This window comes from Tympanuchus pallidicinctus, unplaced genomic scaffold (genome assembly GCF_026119805.1).
Source record: "Tympanuchus pallidicinctus isolate F22 unplaced genomic scaffold, pur_lepc_1.0 scaffold38, whole genome shotgun sequence".
Taxonomy (NCBI): domain Eukaryota; kingdom Metazoa; phylum Chordata; class Aves; order Galliformes; family Phasianidae; genus Tympanuchus; species Tympanuchus pallidicinctus.
In genome coordinates this window covers 457,899-477,144 of record NW_026294756.1, presented here as the reverse complement: position 1 = coordinate 477,144, position 19,246 = coordinate 457,899, and the positions used below count along the sequence as shown (strand labels likewise).

General features: G+C 50.2%; 1 protein-coding gene across 1 annotated transcript; it reads right to left on the bottom strand.

Annotated features, from left to right (window-relative positions):
- Positions 1-1,675: 1,675 nt before the first annotated feature.
- SUGP1 (SURP and G-patch domain containing 1) lies at positions 1,676-19,222 on the bottom strand. The gene is made up of 14 exons (XM_052699980.1): positions 18,974-19,222; positions 18,641-18,812; positions 17,636-17,739; positions 16,964-17,191; positions 15,369-15,492; positions 14,676-14,779; positions 13,082-13,205; positions 10,923-11,419; positions 6,083-6,189; positions 5,291-5,468; positions 4,954-5,060; positions 3,991-4,136; positions 2,564-2,693; positions 1,676-2,040 (listed from the first exon to the last, which is right to left on the bottom strand). The coding sequence occupies exons 1-14, from the start codon at positions 19,008-19,010 to the stop codon at positions 2,014-2,016; spliced, it is 2,085 nt and encodes a 694-aa protein (XP_052555940.1). The 5' UTR covers positions 19,011-19,222; the 3' UTR covers positions 1,676-2,013.
- Positions 19,223-19,246: the final 24 nt, after the last annotated feature.

Genomic DNA, 19,246 nt, shown 5'->3' with positions numbered 1-19,246 from the left:
CTCTTAAGCACTTAATGGAGCCAGGAGGGCACGGCTCTTCACAGCATGCAGGGGAGAGCAAAAGTGCATGAAAGCCAGCGAGCGTTTCTGCAACGAACGGAGCCGAGCCGAGCGCTGCAGCCCTGCGCTCCGTGCCCTGCTGTGAGCCCAGCACCGCTCTGACCTCCTCCTCTCAGCCCTGCTGCGGCAAAAGCTCTTCCCTCTGCTGAACCCCCGCACCGCTCAGCACAACCCGAAGGTTCAACCTTTCCCCTCTTTCCCAACGCTTTCACAAACGTTGCCACTGTGTCACTTTGCTGCCCTTTCGCTTCGCGGTCCGGGGAGCGATGGAAGAGCTCCGCACTTTGCCCTGGGCTGGGAGGCGGCACGCAGCGCTGCCTCGTCAGCATCGCGGGCCGCGCAGCTCATCGTGGAGCTCGGCTCCGGGGAGGGACAACGCAGCCCTGCCCCCCAGAAAGCAGCCCGTGGGAGCAGGAGGAAGGTGGGCACTCGGGGATGGGAAGGGATAACAAGAGCGCGAGGAGGAACGGCTTTAATCTCCACGTGCCTCTTGGTTTCATTGTTTTGCCGCCCTCTTTTTAATAAATAAATGCTAAAAGAAGCCTTGTTGCTTTATCCACATTAAATGGCATTTGCAGTTCAGGATGAAAGTCCAACACCACGCAGACAAGCCAAAACCAGACACCCCTGCTTCAGCCTCAAAGGGAGGCAGACTGCTTTGCCATCACGCCAGCAAGCCCAGATGTCACACTGAGGTCACACTGAGGTCACACTGACCTTCCCCATTTAAGCAGAATTCCTGCCAGGTCCCCTCTCCTTGTTTCCCCACCTCCCTCCTGTTGAGCTGCACCAAGCGCAGCCCTGCGCACAGAGCAGCAGGAGCTGGTGATGCTCAGGGCCCCGCGAGCTCCCATGGCAGCTCAGTGTCTGCATGGAGCCACGACCCCCCCTGCTCAGAAGGAACCCCTACTGAATTCACAGTTTCAGATGTTTTTATTGAAAGTGAAGCTCTGGGCTGGGGGATGTGAAAAGAAATGAACAAAACAGAATCGCATCCCAAATATTTGGATTGAGGGAAAAGAAAGGCAAAACAAATAAACAAGCAGAAACTTTGTTTTCTCGGAGATGAAACGGATCCAGAGGCAGCCGTGGTGAGAGCGCTCTGCCCAGTAAGTCACCGATTAAAAACTAAGGAACAAATGAGCTTTATTTTATTTACAGAATGAATGAACGAGGGAGATTTGTACTGGCAGCGGTTTCTCTTGGTGACAACAAAATCCCAACAGCCTTTGATAAACTGTGGAGCAAAGTTTGGCTTTTTGTCACCCTCATCCAGACGCACACAGGTTCTGCACAGAAGCTGTGGGTGAATTTAGTGTTCAAAGCACGAGGCTGCTGTCTCTGAAGCTGAATGAAATCCCCTCTGCCCCTCAGCTCCACGCGCTGCTCCCAACCTCCTCTTCTGGAGGGCAGAGGTGCAATGAGGAGGCACTGGTTGTGCAACGTCGCCTGGAGGTCAGGCTGCACTTCTGGCTTCACGACAGCACAGGAACTCAGTTTGTCAGGGAATAAAGGCCGCCCAGGAGCCCCCAGCGCGGGGTCAGACAGTCCCTTTTTATCTCTGCAATTAAAAAGGAGCAGCACAGGCTGCACATCTGAAGAACAAAAGGATCCGCGTTCTTTGTCAGTAACACAACGCTGAGCGAGATCGGAGCGGAGCCCCTGATGCTGCGGGGATCTTTGGAGCTGCCCTGGCCCTCAGCAGGGCACTGCGTTCACGTCTCCATCCTCACCCGCTCCTCTGGATGCCACCCAGGCCTCCTCACAACGGCCATGGCGGCACCGAAGCGCGTGGTGAGCGGGCCTGCAGCCTTTCTCCCGGCTGAGAGACGGCATCGTGACCTCAGCAAGTCGTCAACATCAGCAAAGAAGAGAATGATAATGCGATTCCGTAACATTTTCACAGTAAAAAAATGACAACTGTTTGGCAAACACGCCGTCCCAAAAACATTCTCAGTAGTAAGGTCGCCGTGGGTTGTTCTGCAAGGAATAACAAAGGGAAATTAATCAGAATCGCCGCCTTCACAGCACAACGAGCGTTTTGAGCTTAATTATCTGAAAAAGCCACTGAAACGTGACATTGCTGACAGCAAAACCTGAGGTTTCCCATCACAAAGCGCAAAGGCAGCTCTCTGGATGCGCTGGCACGCCAAACGTAAGAGGCGACTGCGAGCTTGCAAGCCTTTCACAGGCAGGAAAACAATTATTCAAAATAAGCCAGGGATTCACGGACAACCCAGCTGCCTCCTTTGTGTGCAGCACCTACACTTGGTGTCTGCACATCAAACCACAGCCAGCATCCTTTGCATCACAGAAGCGCAGCGAGGAGACGCGCGCACGCAGGCGGCGCCGGGTAATGGGAATTCGATTCGGAATGAGAATGAATCAAAGGAACGTTCACAGAATTTGATCTCTTGGTTCGAGTTCCACTGGAAAAACTCCTCTCTCTCCTGCCTTTTATCAGATCGCTCGGTGGTTCTGTCTGTGTGCCTGCCCTGCTTACCAGAGGGTTGGGTCGGAAGCGGTAGGCGAGCATCATGCGCTTACGGAACGCCTCGTACTCATCGTCCTCCTTGGTCAGCTCTGCAGGACGGTCGATGCCGAAGCCAGCACCATCCACAGCAGTGGTCCCCCTGTTCAGAAGGGCAGAACAAAGCTGCTGAGGGAAGCAAGCAGGGCAGCTCACCTGAAATGCCCACTCAAGATGGCAGGTAGGAGCAAATTCATCGTGCCTCCGCGCTGTCCTCTCAAATGCCTGCTGTCGTATGTTGGAAGCAGCACTGTGAGTTTGTGTGTGCTTACCCTGTTAGAGCTGGAGCAGAAATACTGTCCCCCCATCCAGCAATGCTGGGCAAGCAGAGCAACCTCAGGCAGCCAAAGCTGCAGGTCTGTGCCTCACGGATGGAGGCAGGCAGCTGCTCAACATCCTTCACTCCACAACAACCCAGAAGTGACACCAGCTCATCTCTACCTCCATTGCCACCTCCTTAGCAATCCTGAGATGGCAAATCCAAGCAAAGCACAACCCTGCTTCAACCCTGTGACAGACAGAAGCATCTTCCCTTCTGCTGTTTTAAAGCCTCGCTGCTCTGAACACTGGCATCTTGCATCAAGGTCTCCTCTAACAAATAAGTGCACAGCCAGAGATCTTCCTGCAATAAGCAAAGAAGTGCTCTGTAGAGATGCTTCATATTAGGCAGCAAACAAACAACTGTTATTTATAAAAGGATCTAATGCTAAAAAATAACTCAGAGCATTTCCTATCACCAGTAGCTGCTTCTGAAGTTCAGCATATGCCACCAACAGATGATCCATACAAAAAGCTACGTTCATCTATTTTCGGATGGAACTCTACGGAAGCTTTATTGTCTACAAAGTGTGATGGAGTCAGTAAACCCCCGTGCAAAAAAGGAGCTGCACAACCACACGAAATGCTTGCTGCTATGAGGCTCAATGTTTTTTCCCATGGGTGCACCAGGAACACGATGGTTAACTGCCTTCCACCCACAGTATGCCAGAGGCCGGCCAGCAGGCACCAGGAGTGCTTCAGATCCTCCTGAGGATTTAAATCAATGCGGAGGGATGAGGGGCACGCGTGGTGCAACCTCTGTGTAACAGAGGGGGAAACTGAAGAGCAGGAACCTCAGGAAAAAAAACACGCCAGGCTGATTGAGATTGGAAACAAAAGGCTCCCAGGCTCAGCTCACACCTCCTGCCTGAGGTAACAGGAACAAATTCAGTCCTGGCAGAGAGAGAACCCCAAAGAAATCAGAAACAATTTTCCTCCTCTGCTGAGAGGATTCCATATTCCGTGCAAGTGATGAATTACAGCCACATTCATTGCAGCTGCTTCCAGTAGGCTAGAGCAGGAGCATCAATTATCAGCCTAAGAGCAAAGGACTGAATCAATAGTAGGAGAGCTCTGCTTACTTGCTGACTGGGTTTTTAATCCCCTGTCCATCCGAACCGAGCCCCTCGCCTTCCTTCCAGCCCATCTTCATCAGCATTTGATAACCTATGTTTTCCACAGTCAGTTTGAACTCTTTGTACTCAGAATAATCTGGTTCACGTCCTTCCTGCAGGAAGACAAAAGGCAGAGCTGTTTGGTTTCTACGTGGGCAGACAGACCTGCTTGTGGGTCAAAGGAGAGAAAAATCAGCTCCAGCTCTTGGGAGTTAAGACTGTTCTGGCAAACAGTTAATAACCAGCACAATCTCTTGGGACTCTATTTCTGCACAAACACAGAGAAGAAAACAGGTAAATGATAAAGCACTGCACAGTCACGCAAGCCCTGTAACAACCTGCAAGAAGCAGGGAATGCTTCTGTGAGATTAGGCTGAGACACATTCAGCTTCTGAATTTCAAGTTGCTCACTGAATCGAGTTTCAGATACGGTTCCTATATAAACAAGGATCTCCAGGGAACAGAAGAACCCATGCTGGTTGCAAGAAAACATCATCAAGGACGCCAGCATCAAGAAGTTCCACAGTTTAGGAAGAATCGACAGCTGTGAAGTCTTTTTCATAAGCTTTTTGTGTGCTTTATGCTTTTACCTACTGCAGTTGTCTGGATAAAAACTTGAATTTGCCTTGCTTGGCATCAGCCACCACTTGTTTTAAACAGGAACTGCAGACAAACAGTGAGGAACTGGAGAGGTTTGTCTCCAATCCCAGCTAACCCACAAACACCACCCAAACATTTTGCTTTCCAGTTTATTACCACTGCCAAGAGTGAAAAGCTACAGAAGGAACACAGCCCCCGTGATGAGGGCAGAAGTACTTCAAAGCTGCATGGTAGCAACCTGCTCTGACAAAGGGCCTGAGGTCCCACCCTCACTGCTGCAGGACAAATCTGAAGCTCTGCCACTGCCCTGGGAAATCTCTGCTATTTTACCTTCAGAGCCTTGAATGTCTCCATGAATTTTTCCAGCTCGTCTGGTGGAAGGAAGTCTCCAATGAAATGCTTCCCTCTGCCCATCTGGGTGAGCTGCTCAGCCCACTCTGCACAAGATAACAGAAGTGAAAACAGCAGTTACACAGCGTTCTGTGCCTGAGAGTCTCAGGTGATTTGAGAAGCAAAACACCTCCCAGGAACAAACTGCACCCAACAGGGAGGCAAATCGCAGCGCAGACCAGCGACCAGCAGCCCTGCGACTGCCATGCTGAGAACCTCAAACACCTGGAGGCCTCTGCACAACTGCAGAGCAGGGTGCTCACAGCTCCCCACACACCTCGGGTCTTGTCCATCTCCATGCGTCGCAGCTGGTGCTCCCACGTTCCCAGCTCACTGTCCACTTCTTCATCGCTGTCGTAGCCGTGCTGGTGCTGCTGAATTGCCTTTTCCCACATCATCTGCATTTCCTGCATGGCTTGCTTGTGCTTCATAATCATGTCATACATCTGCTGCATCTATGAGAGCAACGGGGCGCTCAGCGACACAGAACAACACACAGGCAGCACAGCCCCCCCCCCCCCAGCTGCCTCCCAGAATGCAGGGATGACAACCTCAGATCCCAAGGGGCAGCACGGCTGCTTGATCTGATCCACTCATTTCTCAGATCCAACAGGAGCAAGGCGTGCTGCTTCCTCCAAGAAATGCACCTTGATCTCAGCACTGAGGACTTCTGCCACCTCGTCGTCCCCACACAGTTTGAACATCACCCTCATGTTCCAGTAAAAGCAAATCCTGCTCTCACTCCACCGCAGTTTGCACGCCCTCAGCTCCCCACTGCTAAAGCAATACATAACCAGCTGCAGATGAGACACCACAGACCTTATAGATTTTGGGTTTGAGTTTGGTAGCACAGCAATTGGCTGGCTTAGCTCGTATTCCCCAAAGCCCTCTAAGATAATTGTGCTGACTGCAGCACCAGCCGATTCTCAGGCATTCAGCACAAATCCCAGAGATTTATGTGGAGGACTTTCTTTGCTATCAGCCCCTCTGTTCTCCCACCTAAAGCTGCCGCGCTGCAGCACGAGACGCAGGCACACAAACGAATAAGGAAAGCATTTCAGGGCATTACCTCCTGCTGCTCCTTCAGCTGTTTCTTCTGGGCTTCAGAGAGCTCCGTCACCCCCACCAAACCAACTGGTTTCCCTTTTTCGTAACCGAGGCCCTTGAGGTCCTGAACTGAAAGAAGCACAGGCAAAAGACTTTGGTAAATCAGAGACAGCCGTCGAGGCGGCGAAGCCCCATCTCCAGACCTCCTTGTGAAGCTTCAGACCCATTTCAGAACTGCTGCATCCAGACTCTGAACTGCAGAGCAACCACTCGAAGGCAGAGGCAGGAAAGCCAGCAGCTCACAGTGGCTCTGCCAGCCCAGAGCCCAGCTCACATTCGCAGAGTGGGAACCAACACCTCACCCCCCTGAGGTCACCCTGCATGGCAATTTCATACGGCATGCCTGAAAAATCATCGCTCCTTTCATCCTAATTCCCCTCATAAGGCTTCCTTGTGAACCCCGGCCAGGAGGGATAATTATTCTGAGTGTATCCCATGCAGACCTGAGCCTGTCACCATGCTGCCAGCCTGTGCACTGAGTGCCTGCTGATTACTGTATAAATAGCAGCTTCGTTCACATAGAAAAGCAAATGACCATGTTAGAATAAAGACACAAGCACTGTGCTGCTTTGGAAGGTATCCCCAAGGAATGTGAGCTCCTGCAGGCCAAAGGAGAGCACTGCTTGGCTTTCAAAGAGGGGACAATCTAAGCCTGACAGCCCACCGATGCACCCTCCTTTTCCTGCAGCATCTCATTTGGAGGCTCCTCCTCTGGAACGACTCTCACTGCTGCATCAGGTAAGCTCTGAAATGAGATACTAAGATTCTGTGGGCAGGGAACTGATTTAAAGTGCCCACACAACTCTGAGTTCAAAGCACACATTAAAGGAGTGAGGATGCCTCTGTGTCACGGAATCACACAGAATCACAGAGCTGCAGGGGTTGGAAAGGACCTCCAGAGATGCCTGCTGCACCATGAGAAAGGGCACCAGGAACACTGCTGGAGCTGCAGAAACAGATTTGCAGTAGAGACTGCCTTACAAACACGGTCTGAATTTCTAGCAGAACTGGCAGCTCCTCTCCCTCTACAGCACCTCAGAACTGAGATCCCAGCACTTAAATATTTAAGGGATTAAAAGAAGACTCGCAACCACACTTGAAAGCACGTTGCATTTTCCAACACAAGGGAAAAAAATTAATTTTCTTTTCAATGACTGCAAAACCCCCAATTCCAACAGACGTCCAGACTGCAGCTAAATGACGCTTCATTAATTATTCATCACCTATTAATTATGAAGCCCAATAATAACAGGAGCATTGTTCGTGACACCAAACATCTGCACAGCATGCTAATCAGGCCCCAGGAGTTGGCTTCTGCCTTTCCCTTGTTCTCACCCAGGGCAACTGATCCAAGCCTTCTTATCTCCCTCCTTTCCCACTCGCTTTTGGCCAAGCGTGCCACGATTGGGAAGCAGCTTCCTCAACTCCAGCCTCCCAAGGAGAGCATGGAGCAGCACAGCCAGCCTGCCTCGCACAGAGAGCCTCTGCACCAGCAACAGGAATCAACTCTGCAGGAAGAGTTATGTAAAAGGCTGCCAGAGCCTTCCTGAGAGCAGGAAGCAATCGGCGGCGCCGCCCTGGGCCCAGCACCAGGATAAGCATCTCCAGCTCCCGAGAAGTAAGAGCAAAATAGAAAAATGGACCTGTCTGCTATTGACAAAGAGCCCGATTTTGTGTCTCGGAGAGCAGTGAGATTTGGAGGCCGTTTTAAGGAACGCGATCCGCCGCTCCATGTGGAAGTGGCTATAAATAAGAATCTGGCTCCAAACGCGATGCGAGGCCGAGGCAGCCCAGCACCAGCCCTCGCCAAGGATTCACCTCCTGTCTCAGGGCATGGGAAAGCTTTCTCTGAATGCGCCGAGGAAGACTCTGCCCTTCACAGAGGTCAGCAGCTCTCTGGCTTCGTTCTGAATTGCATAAACACTCAGGCTAAGAGCCAGGCATGGCTCCAGAGGCCCTGCGAGCTGGTGGTCTGCCAGCACGTATAACCACCTTAAAGGAGAAAGGTAAGACCGTAGCGTCTTCTTTCACATCCCAGCAAGCATATGCCACTGCTGCTTCCTGTGCTAAAGCTACATCTGGTTCGTCTGCCTGCTCTGTGGCACCTTGCAGATTTCGTGCTGAGATGAGGCTGAAGGAGCCACTGCAGCAGCTCAGCTCGGAGGGATGTTTTTGTAGGCTTGGCCCGAAGCATCGCAATACAGAAAAGTTGATAGAAAAGCAAAGCTCCACCCAAAGCCTACATCTGAAGACAGAAAAATCTATTAGTAAGAGAGATCAGTCAACATGTTTGCATAAAAACAGGTAATACGATTTATAGGTGCCTTGCATCAGGCAAACACAATGCAAAAGAGAAGCTGCTCTCAGCCTCACACCCAGCAGGCTTGGGAAGAGGGCATTTTTCCCTTCAATGACACCAGCTTTGCCTACAGGGTTAATGGTGCAGTCTATCTGCAGCACTGGCAGAAGGCTACCTGAAGGTGCATCCCTTCCCCACATCCAAAGAGCTCGTTAAAGCTGAACCAAACATCCTTTAAGAAGAGCAGAAGAAATCCCAGCACAGAAGTGCCTGAACTTTTGCTTTGCAGCCTGAAGATGGTACTCAATTAAAAGGAATCAGACTCAAAGCAACCCACTATTGGGTTTCAGAATATTCTAACAGCAGCCTGCAGTATCCCATTAGTCCACAGAGTTCACTAACAGCAGTATCTCTGCTCTGTTCAGCTTCTCAGATGTATTAATCCCTGCAGCACCTATGCAGTTAAGTGCTTTGACATCAATATATTGAAGAGGAACCTTGTTTCTGTCCAGAAGAGCTACTTTTTCTCCACTCTGCAATACTGATTTATTACTACAAGTAGACAGAAAAAGGATCACAACAGTCCTCCACCACATTCAGTGCATTATGCTGAGGATAAAGGTCTGAGACACAGACATTTAGGGACCAGAGCACCTTGTGCAACCTGCCTTGCACAGAACAAGTTTAACTCGGAATTCTCTCCACCTGTCAGGTTGAAGATGTTAATTCTAGAAAGAGATTAGCCCATCTCGAGCAATAAATAAAACACCCCTTCCCCCTACAGAGCAATTAACAGGGCACTAATGCTTGATTTGTTATGCCTAGCAAATTGTTTGCTGTCCTTTTCTGCTACTTGACACAAAGCCCTGTGGAAAGTGAGCGTGAACACAGCTAGCAAGTCCCTGTCTAATTAAGGGGAGGCTAAAGAGCCAGGGGAGATTTCAGCAGGAAGCATGCTGCACTGAGCACATGGATACTCTTGCAGGCCCCCACTGCAGCAGGAGGTATTAAGATGGAATCTGATGCTTGTTTTGATAGCGCCTGCCCAGCTATCAGAGCTTCATCTAAGCTTCATTACTGTCTGCAAGGAAAAAAAAAAGTTACTCTAGAGGCACAGAATAAGACTTTAGTATCTGATTTCTGGCTTACTACAAGCAGCAATTCAAGGTCAAATGAATCCATCCAGCCTGGTAACTTGTCCTGCACGTATGACATGCAGAGACAAGAATGCTGTACTGGACAGTGATCAGAAAAGCAGGCTGCATAGGAACTCCTCTTCCTCTCCATCTGAAGGGCTGGATGGGGAGATGGAGCCCTTCCTCCCTGATCTCTGCAGAACCAACACATTGTGACACACCAACCCAACATCTCACCCAGGCCTAACAATCAAAGCTATCAGTGGCTGAGCAATTTCATCCTCTGAAACCCAGCCTAAGCAGAAGGCCCACTGATCCAATGGAGCAAGGAATCCCACAGGCTGACTGTGTGCTGAGAATGATGCAATCTCACCCTGCAGCTCAGCAAATTATACCTTGTTTTCTGCTACTTGTCCCATTTCATCCATTTTGCTATTGCTTTTTGGGAAAGTTCCTGTTTAAACAGGTACTTATTACTTTTCCCACGACTCTAGCCTCCCACCTTTCACTTTCTCTGTTTGCCAACACTGGCTGCCTACCTTGCATCTTCATTTGCTCCTTTTGCCACCCCTTCCCCACAACACACCAACTGAACAAAGGATTCAAAAACATCATCTAAAACATCTGCACCTATCTGCTGTCCTCGAGTGACTCAGTTTCTGCTGACTGTCTGCCCAATTACCTACCTGCACACACACAGATGGGCCACAGGAGTTCAACCTCTGCAAGCTCACTGCAAGTGCTTGGGCTGGAAGAACCACCTCCCAGCACTCCAGCAGGGCTGCTCCCCATAGTGAACTTGGCAGGTGAAGCAACACCAGCATCAGCCTCAGCACTGGATGAGGGTTACGATGCCTACTTGTAATCAAATGAACCAAAATGGGTATAAATTGGAACTGGGAGTTACACTGTGCCCACCAGCACCTGGGGAACAGCTATTCTTATTTAGCCTTCTGATCAGTTAGAGTGAGATGGAAGTGCTGCCCAGGGATTTTATCCTGCCATGGGGAATAAGCACAGTTCAGCTTTGATATTTGTTTTCTGAAGACTCTTCCTGAAATGAAATAGCCCTAAATAGCGTGGAGGCTGAGGCTCTAATGAGCTACAGCACAGCAGGGTTTTAGAGATAGCTGAAGAACGATAAGATCCAATCCCCGGTGTCAGCGAGATAAAGTGGTTTATCTGGGTTTCCACACAGGGAGAGTTAGCTGCTGGACCCAGCTGAAAGAAGGGGGCTGGCGACCAAGGAGATTACAACAGGAGATAAAGACTTGCTGGGCTTTCTGTTCATGCAGCCAGCTGAGCTAAGGCAGAAAGCCCTCCCTAGGAACAAACAGCTACGCAACGCAACCCACAGAGCCACTAACCTGACAGAGGGGAGGGAGAATCCAGCTGCTGGATGAGCTGTGGTAGGGGCAGTTCAACCTTGTCTTCCTCCGGCCCCCACCTGCTCTTCCTCTTCTTTTTAGTGGTGCCTGCTGCAGCTGCAGCCGTTGTCGCAGCAGTAGCCGTAGCCGTCTGATTAGGTGGAGTTGAAGAGGATGATGGTGAAGGTGAGGGCAACGGTGTGGGGATGGTTAAGGGCACAGGTAAGGGCGAGGGGACGGGCAAGGGCAAAGGTGAGGGCACAGGGAGGGGTAAGGGCAAAGGCAAAGGTGTGGTGGGTGCAGGTAACGGCAGGGACGATAAGCACAGGGGGGATGGAGACGCCTCAGGGCTGGTCTTCCTTTTCAGACTGGGCTCTGCAGGCACGGGAGCGCTTGCAGCACTTGCAGCACTTGCAGCACTGGTTTTGGCCTTACGGAACTCCTCCAGTTTCTGCCGGTAGTATTTGTAGCCTTTGCTGTTTGGCTCATATAAAAACCTATAGGGAAAAATAAGAAGCCTGGAGCAGCAGTCACAGCCGGGGATGGGCACAGCAGTTTGCCCAGCGCTTCCCCTTCCTGCAAGGAGCTGCTGCTCTCCAGCACCACCCCGTGTGCAGGCGCGTGTAACGCAGGGCTCTGCGCGCTGCTGCGAGGCGAACGGCACGGCTTTGGGAGCAGGAAGCTGCTTCCCACTCGTGGGTGAAGCACGGTGCCACATCAGCACACAGCGCCAACAGCACGGCGCTGCGGGAATGCAAAGGCATCCCCCAGAACCTGGGAAAACTGCAAGGGGCACCACAACGTGCTGGATTGCAGCTCAAGGAAGAAAACATTCACAGCTTTACCAAAGAGAATGCCAAACCACTGCCTAAAAAAACTGCTCCCAGCCCTCAGTGCTGCTAGCTTGAATTGATATTAACAGGCTGCTTCGTTATACCACGATTCCTCCTCCTGTTCCTTCATACCCAACAAAAATACTTCTTTAGTTGTTACTCCTTCCAGAAATAGGCATCTCTGACCTTTAGGGTAAAATAAAACTCCTTAGTCTCTGTAGGAAGAACATGAACAATCCTCAGTCTAGCAGCTATGCAAAAAAAAAAACCCAAAAGCCAAAAAAGACGATACACTTTGTTTATTATAAACACTCTTTTTGGGCTCCCTCCAATTTAAATACTTCATGCAGAAACTCTGTTCCCAATGCCTCTGCGACCTTCCTGCTTCAGAGGAAGAGTTTAAAATGTGATCTAACCTCTCCTTTTGACAGTGCCTGCTCCTACAAGCAGACACAGGAGACAACAGGCCTCCCCCATCTCTACCTGCACGACAGCCACAGGCAACAAGCAGTTCAGTGACACTCTGAAATGCACTGAATTAAATCTTGCATTCCTCCATTTGAGTAGCAGGGTCGGGGATTGCTGCAGGAGCAAGCAGAGGGCAGGACGTCCATCCACCTGATGGAATCCCAACAGAGGAGGTAGGGTTCACCTGGGTCAGGTGGGACCACAGCGGTGTTTCCAAGTAAATCAGGGAGCAGCTCGGCTATCAGCACATCTGCTGAATGCAATTCACAACAAGGAGACGACCCAAGAGGGCCAGGAGGCAGCAAAATAAAAATCCAAAATATCAGCAGCAAAATAAGGCCTGCTGAACACAAGGCTGCTCCCAGAGAACACACGGCGTCGTCTGTAAGAGCACAACAACAAAACCTGCATGACACCAAAGGGAGCCATTGAGCAGCTGCCAGTAAGCACCAAAGAGAACGATTCACATTGGATGCACTGAAAAAGATATTCCAAAGGGGGATGTAATGGTGGAGGAGAGCTACCTGTACATTAAAGATGCTGTGTAAAGAGCAACCCAGGAAATTAATTGGACAGCAGCAGTGTGAGGGGTGGATGGGGGCTCACAACAGGACTCAGTTATAGGGAAGAGCTTAAAGGTCAGAATTATACCACTGGATTGCAGCAGAAAGCAGGTGGGAGGGGTGGAAGTCATGAATTAATTCTGGAGAAAGCAAATCGATTCCTCTGTCTCTCTGTGCCCCGAATTGTAAAGCACCATATAGCTGTAACGTCAGATTTACACCCACCATTATCCCTTCATAAAGAAAAGGACCCCAAGGCCCCCCCTCAGCCCCAGCTGCAGGCTTCTTCCTTTACCTGAAAGCGTGGTTCTCACGGTTGTTCTGCAAGGCAATTGCTTCCACCTCAGGACCCCCGTCTGCTATGAACCGGGCGAGTTTCTCAGCAAAGTTCTTTGTCTCTTCATCCTCTGGGGGTGAAACTTTAAGCAGGCTGTCAGTACTGGGCCCAACTCACACAAGCAACAGTCAAAGCCTATCTGTTCTAAGAACCCCAAGAGCAGAATAAGGGCAAAAGGTCGAGTTTAATTGTGAGAAATACGACACGCAAACAGTTTACATCACAGAAACACGACATTGCATTACAGCTGTACAACAGGAAGCAGAGGAGCACTCGTTCACACAGCACCATCCTCTGTGCCAGCAGCTAGATGAGAGCAGATTAAGGGACAGGCCAGCTTTTGTGTTCAAAGGGGGGCACTCATTGCTCTGCACGGCAAAGGAAGTCCTTCTTCCTCGTGTCAGGCACTTCTCCATAATATCACGTCTCAGCACTCACAATTAACTCTCATTAAAGGTTTTTGCCACTGAAGTCCAGAGGTGTAAATGGGAGGAAAAAGCAGCCAAGTAGGAACACACAATCCCACGTGTATGCAGTGTCACTGCACAGCCAACAGCTGCTTTGGGGAGGGCTGCAGGACCGTGGAACGATCCCAGCTCTCACATGGGAGAGGCAAATACTGCAGCCTCAGTCCAAAGGCACAGAGGTCTCAGAGCTTTAGTGTTTCGAGCACGTTTGGTGTTCACAAGGAGCCAGGCAAACAGGTTATTTAGCCAGGACAGCCTTATAGGAGTTTGCTACCTGCACAGCACCAGCGTGCTGGCACAGGACCAGGAGGCAGAGACATGATTGTAAGTCATAACCTTCCCTTGCTTCAGTACTGCACACTTGTAAAGTATGGATAATAGTGGTCATAGCTTCCAGGCTGCACTAGCAGCTGCATACTGGTAATGAGCTCCTTCAGCCCACAGTCTGTTAAGCCACCATTTGTTTGGGCTGGTAGCTCATCAGCACGGCAGCTAAATTGCATTAATATTCCTTTCCACAGAAAGGGAATCTGACAGCAGGCCTGAAACAGAGGCTGGAAGGGAAGCACTGAGTGCCCAGCCTGCAGACCACAACTCACCCACAACAATTTTGGTCTTCTAATGCAGTTAACCTTGTTCCATTGCCCACAGCACCTTTCTGTTGGCAGATCACCCACTTCTGCTGCTTTCCTACCTGAAATCAGTCCCTTATTTGCAAAGGATTACGTCCCAAGCAGGAAACAAAGGCTTCAGGTAGAGAAACAGCAGCAGAAATGAGGATTACATTCAAATAAACCTTTCTCATAGATAACAAATCCAATAAGAACACGTGAGAACAAGCACTTTTCCTCAGTGCGTTTTCAGGACTGAAAGAAGCCCCTTCCATAAAGTGTGCTTAAATACACTGTGGGCTTGGGAGTCTGATGCCAGAGGTCACCATCTCCACACATTTTGCAGTTTTATTTAAGGAACAGACAGCCAAGTATCCATTCCCACTGTTCCCAGACACCTTTACAGTCACACAGAGAGTGAAGAAGGCAAACAAACTCTGTAACTTATATTCTTCAGATCTCAGTCTTAATTACCTTTCTGAGAAGAGGATGCCTGAGAACTTTGATTCTCTTTTCTTATCTCTGCCACTTTCTTTCTGTAGTAAAGGAATTCTCTGCTGTTCTTATCATGTAAAAACCTAAAGGTGGAGATGAAGGGGAAAAAAAAGAAAAAGGCAAAAAAATACGAATCAGCAACAGCTAGAAAAAAAACCAACACCAATCCCCCAGGGATGTAAACAGCCTGAGCACAAAGAACAAGATAGAGAAATGACTCAGACTGCACTCAAACCGTGGGTTACGCTGCCTCCAGCACGTATAAACACCCCCAGCTCTAATCCAAGGACTTGTAGCCAAACGTCCTGTCTTCCTTCACAAAGAAATAACAGCCTGTCCTTCGCACACACAGGGAGCCCTCTGCCCTCAGCCAGCGATGGCAGAGAAGGCAAACTCAGCCCTGAGGTGCAGCCCAGCTCCCCCGCAGGCCAGGTGAACTCCCAGGCTGTATTCCTACCTAACTGACCTGCTCCCACAGCACCACCACCTATGGCTTCCTGCCTCTGTTTTCCCAAAACAAAAACAGCGACACGCAACAGAGCTCAAATCCACCCAACAGTAATTAAACCAAACCCCCTCCCCTGTGAGAACCACACGTACGAGGCTGATATTTGCCCCCCTACAAAGGCACGGTGCCCTGCTCTGGCAGGTGAGCTGCAGCTCCAGACTTACGAAAACGCTGGGTTATCCTTGTAGTCTTCCATAGCGACCTTCTCTAACTCTGGTCCCCCTTCAGCCACGAACCTAGCCAGCTTTTCCACCACCTGCCGGGTCTCCGCATCCTCTGGGGGTAAAACTTTAAGCAGGCTGTCAGTACTGGGGTTCAACTCACACACCAAACAGGTAACAGGCACATTACTTCTAAGAACCACGGCGACAGACAAAAGTAGAACGGGAACGGGAAGAAAAAGGATGAAATGGGGGATCTGGTCTTACCCAGCTGTACAAATCACAATCCTGACATCACAGCCAGCCCCCCTCCCTCCCCTGCTAGGAAGTGAGTATTTCTGAGTAGAAGGAAAAAGCCTAAAAATGCCATCAGAACAGTTCAGAGCACAGCTTCTACTGGAATGTAGTTTGGTTCTGGTGACTCCACTCCACACAGAACACATGGTGGGGAGGAATAGGACAACATTACCAGCTAAACATTACAAATCTCAGCTCCCAAAGCACTGTTCTGTAACAGGACAGCAGAGACCTCTTGTGCAGCTGGAGCTACAGCTCTTCCTACTGACATATACCTGTGTCCCAGCCCTCGCATGGAGGGAATCCCATAAGAGACATGGAGAGGGGAAGCCTCCAGAAAGCTGCCCTTCCTTCTGTGCCAAAGAAGGAACCCCCTGACAGTGGCTGGAGAGCTGACACAGGACAAATTCAATGGAAACGAAGCACACGTTTCTCTCCACAATGACATTTTGGGTGTGGAGCTGAACACAGAGCACCGTGTCCAGGAGCAGAGGCGTCTGCTCTGATCTCGACTAGTTTTGAACCCATGCTCTTTGCATTAAGGGTCCAGGTCCCGTCTTCACTCTCAGCAGCCACTTCTCACATCCCTGCAGTACATTTCAAGCTCGTGTTCAGACCTGCCAGGATTACGTTTCAATAAATCCCACAGCAACAGCCAGACGTGTTTTGTAAACGCAACAAAAGGAATTGTGACACAAATCTTAGTGTGACTTTTTAGTAACACCAATCTAATTTTATACTTGATTAGCACATCCGTGTGAAATTCAGATTGTTGACCAAATCTGCCCTCTGGCTCCTCAGCCTATTGCTTATTGAAGTGCTGCTATTTCCTTCCTTGGTTTTACATCCTCTTCAAGCAGTTAAGACCCCTCTGAAGTGCGTTTTTCTATTGAGGCTTCAGGGAGAGGCAGGAACTTGGAATTCACCTGTTTCTACTTCTGTGACTTCTAAGTGATTTTACTCATTTATCCATGCAATTTCTCCCTCCTCTCCTCAATTGCTTGCCTTGCTATCTCAGAGAAAACAACCTTCCTAGACGTAAAACAGATCCAGTCTAACTTTAATGAATGACCAAACGACCACCTCCCACACTGAGCTCAGGCCAAACAAACTCCCAGTCAGCTGCTCCCTCACAGCACTCAACCCTCAGCTTTTCCACCCAGAAATCTGCACACCAAAAACCTTACTGACAACTCACAGCATAAGGGAAAAGCCCAATCCACCTTCCAAGCTTCGCCTCGTATCTCTACAGCGAGCAAACCCGAGCCACCAAATACAGAAAGGAACAAAGCGTCATTTACCTTTGATTTCCAACCACTGCTCATAATCTTCCTCCTCATCTTCATCTGGCGACTGAAACACACTGAGGCGGTTAACGACTGGGGTCTGTTTGGAATGGGAGTAGTTCTTCGCTTGCTGCAGCATGCTGCTCAGGACCTGACCGGGGCGCTTCCCAAACAGCAAAGGTTTCTTCCCAACATTTGGTGCAGCAGCGTTTGCCGAGTTATTAGTAGAACTTGGGGGAGGTTCTTAGAAAAGAATGAGGGGGGAAAATAATTCCTGTGCATTCTTACTGTTTTCATCTCAGCAGGTTATAAACAACAACTCAGGCAGTAACACATCTGCAACAGGCCGTCATTCGCAGAGTAAATTAAAGACATTGTCTGGCAAAAGCTTCGTAACTAAGTGAAAGTGTGGTGATTGCTACAAAGGGAGATCCAAGCTTAAAAAAAAATAATAAAAGATGTTTGTCTTTACAGCACCTACAGGTGGAAAGAAGTGCAAACGTTCCTACTGCATCCTGAAGGAAGACTTCAATCCAAATCTAAAGGGGTCACCACTGCTTTAGGACTTACTCATGCTGCTAACAAATAACAGCAAGGTTTCTAAAGTGAATACACCCAGAGGCAGCTCACACAAAGCTGGAACCATCAGGAGAAGGAAGGCCTCCTGTTGCTCAGAGGTCGACCTACCAGTACTCGACTTTTCCTTCTGCAGCTTGAGAAACTGCTGGAGGAAACTGCCATCATTGACAAACTTGTTGGAAACAGAGGCTTCGTTTTCAGTCCCATCATCTCTAAACAGGAAAAAAAAAAATAGCAGGTGATGGTTAAGTGACAACTTTCCCAGTCCCCTCATAGACATTTATTTTGGACAGGGAAAAACATCAAAAATTACTGATCTCTGGCACCTGATTTTGAGAATACAGCTATTCAGAAGCACAAGAACCACTCCACTTGGTGCTTATAGCATCCACCTATGCTCCCCACCACATTAAAACAGGATTTCTCCTTGCACAGTTGGAGCTCTAAGCAAGCAGCTACTGGTGGAATTGCACTGACTCTTGGGAGTTAGGGATGTGCAAAAAGATGATAATTGAGGAGAAGGAAAACATCATATCATAGCATGAAAAGGCTCAAATTAAAGATGGGGAGATTTAGACTGGATAGAAGGAAAACGTTCTTTAAGAAAGGGGTGGTGAAGCAGAGCACGGGTTGCCCAGAGAGGTGGTGGATGCGTCAACCCTGGAGATACCCAGGGTCAGACTGGAGGAGCTCTGAGTGCTGATGGAGCTGCAGGCGTTCACTGCAGGGAAGTGGGACCAGATGGCCTTTAAGAGCCCCTTCCAACCCAAACCTTCTATGATTCCCAAAGGCACCTATCTGTTAACACAATGTGACAACACCGGGCAGACCTGCTAAACGCACAGAGCCCACTGCTGCCATTCCCAACATTTCATTAACTAACGAGCAGCTCCAACCCCTCCACATCGCCTTCAAGTGCCCGTGAGGCCTCTTCCCACGTTGCTCCCCCTGTACAAACCCACTGCAACCATCCCACCCCACATCCCACATCACATCCACCCCGTATCCCATATCTCACCCCACATCCCACCCCCATCCCGTATCCCACATCCCCCCACGCCCTGTACTCCACAACTCCCCCCATCCCGCATCCCATCCCATTCCCACACGCACTCTCCGAGCAGCGGCAGCTGCTGCAGGCTCAGCGTGCTCTGCCGGGCCTGCTGCTCCAGCCGGGCCTCGATCTCTCTCTTTTTCTGCGCTATCAGCTCCTCTTGCTGCAGGATATTCGCCGTCGTCTTGGCCGATTTCGACTGCGCGACCCCAAACCACCGACTGGCCTTCCCTGAGGGGGAAAAAATAAGGAGGGGACGCGATTACCGCCCGCTGCAGCGGGAGGAGCCGCCAAAGCGCGGAGCTCCTTTCAGGCCGAGAGGCTGCGGAGCGCGGAGTCCTCGAGGGCGGGCCAGGGAGGAGAAGGAGGCGGACAAAAAGGCCAAGCCGTACCCGGAGCATCCCGGTGGTGGTGGTGGTGATGGTCCATTTTGGAACTGCCGTCCCACCATGCACCGCGCTGAACCCGGGCGGAGCGGAGCGCGATGGAGCTGCCGCAAAGGCCTCTGGGAGCTGCAGTTCCCGAGCAGGCCTCGGGGCGGGAAGGAAAGGAGGGAGCGGAGCGCTTCGCTGAGGTGAGGTCGCGGCCTCCGCGCTCCTTCCCGAGCCCTTAAGGCAGCTGCGCGACAGAGGGCGCTCGGACTATGACTCCCACAAACCCTCGCG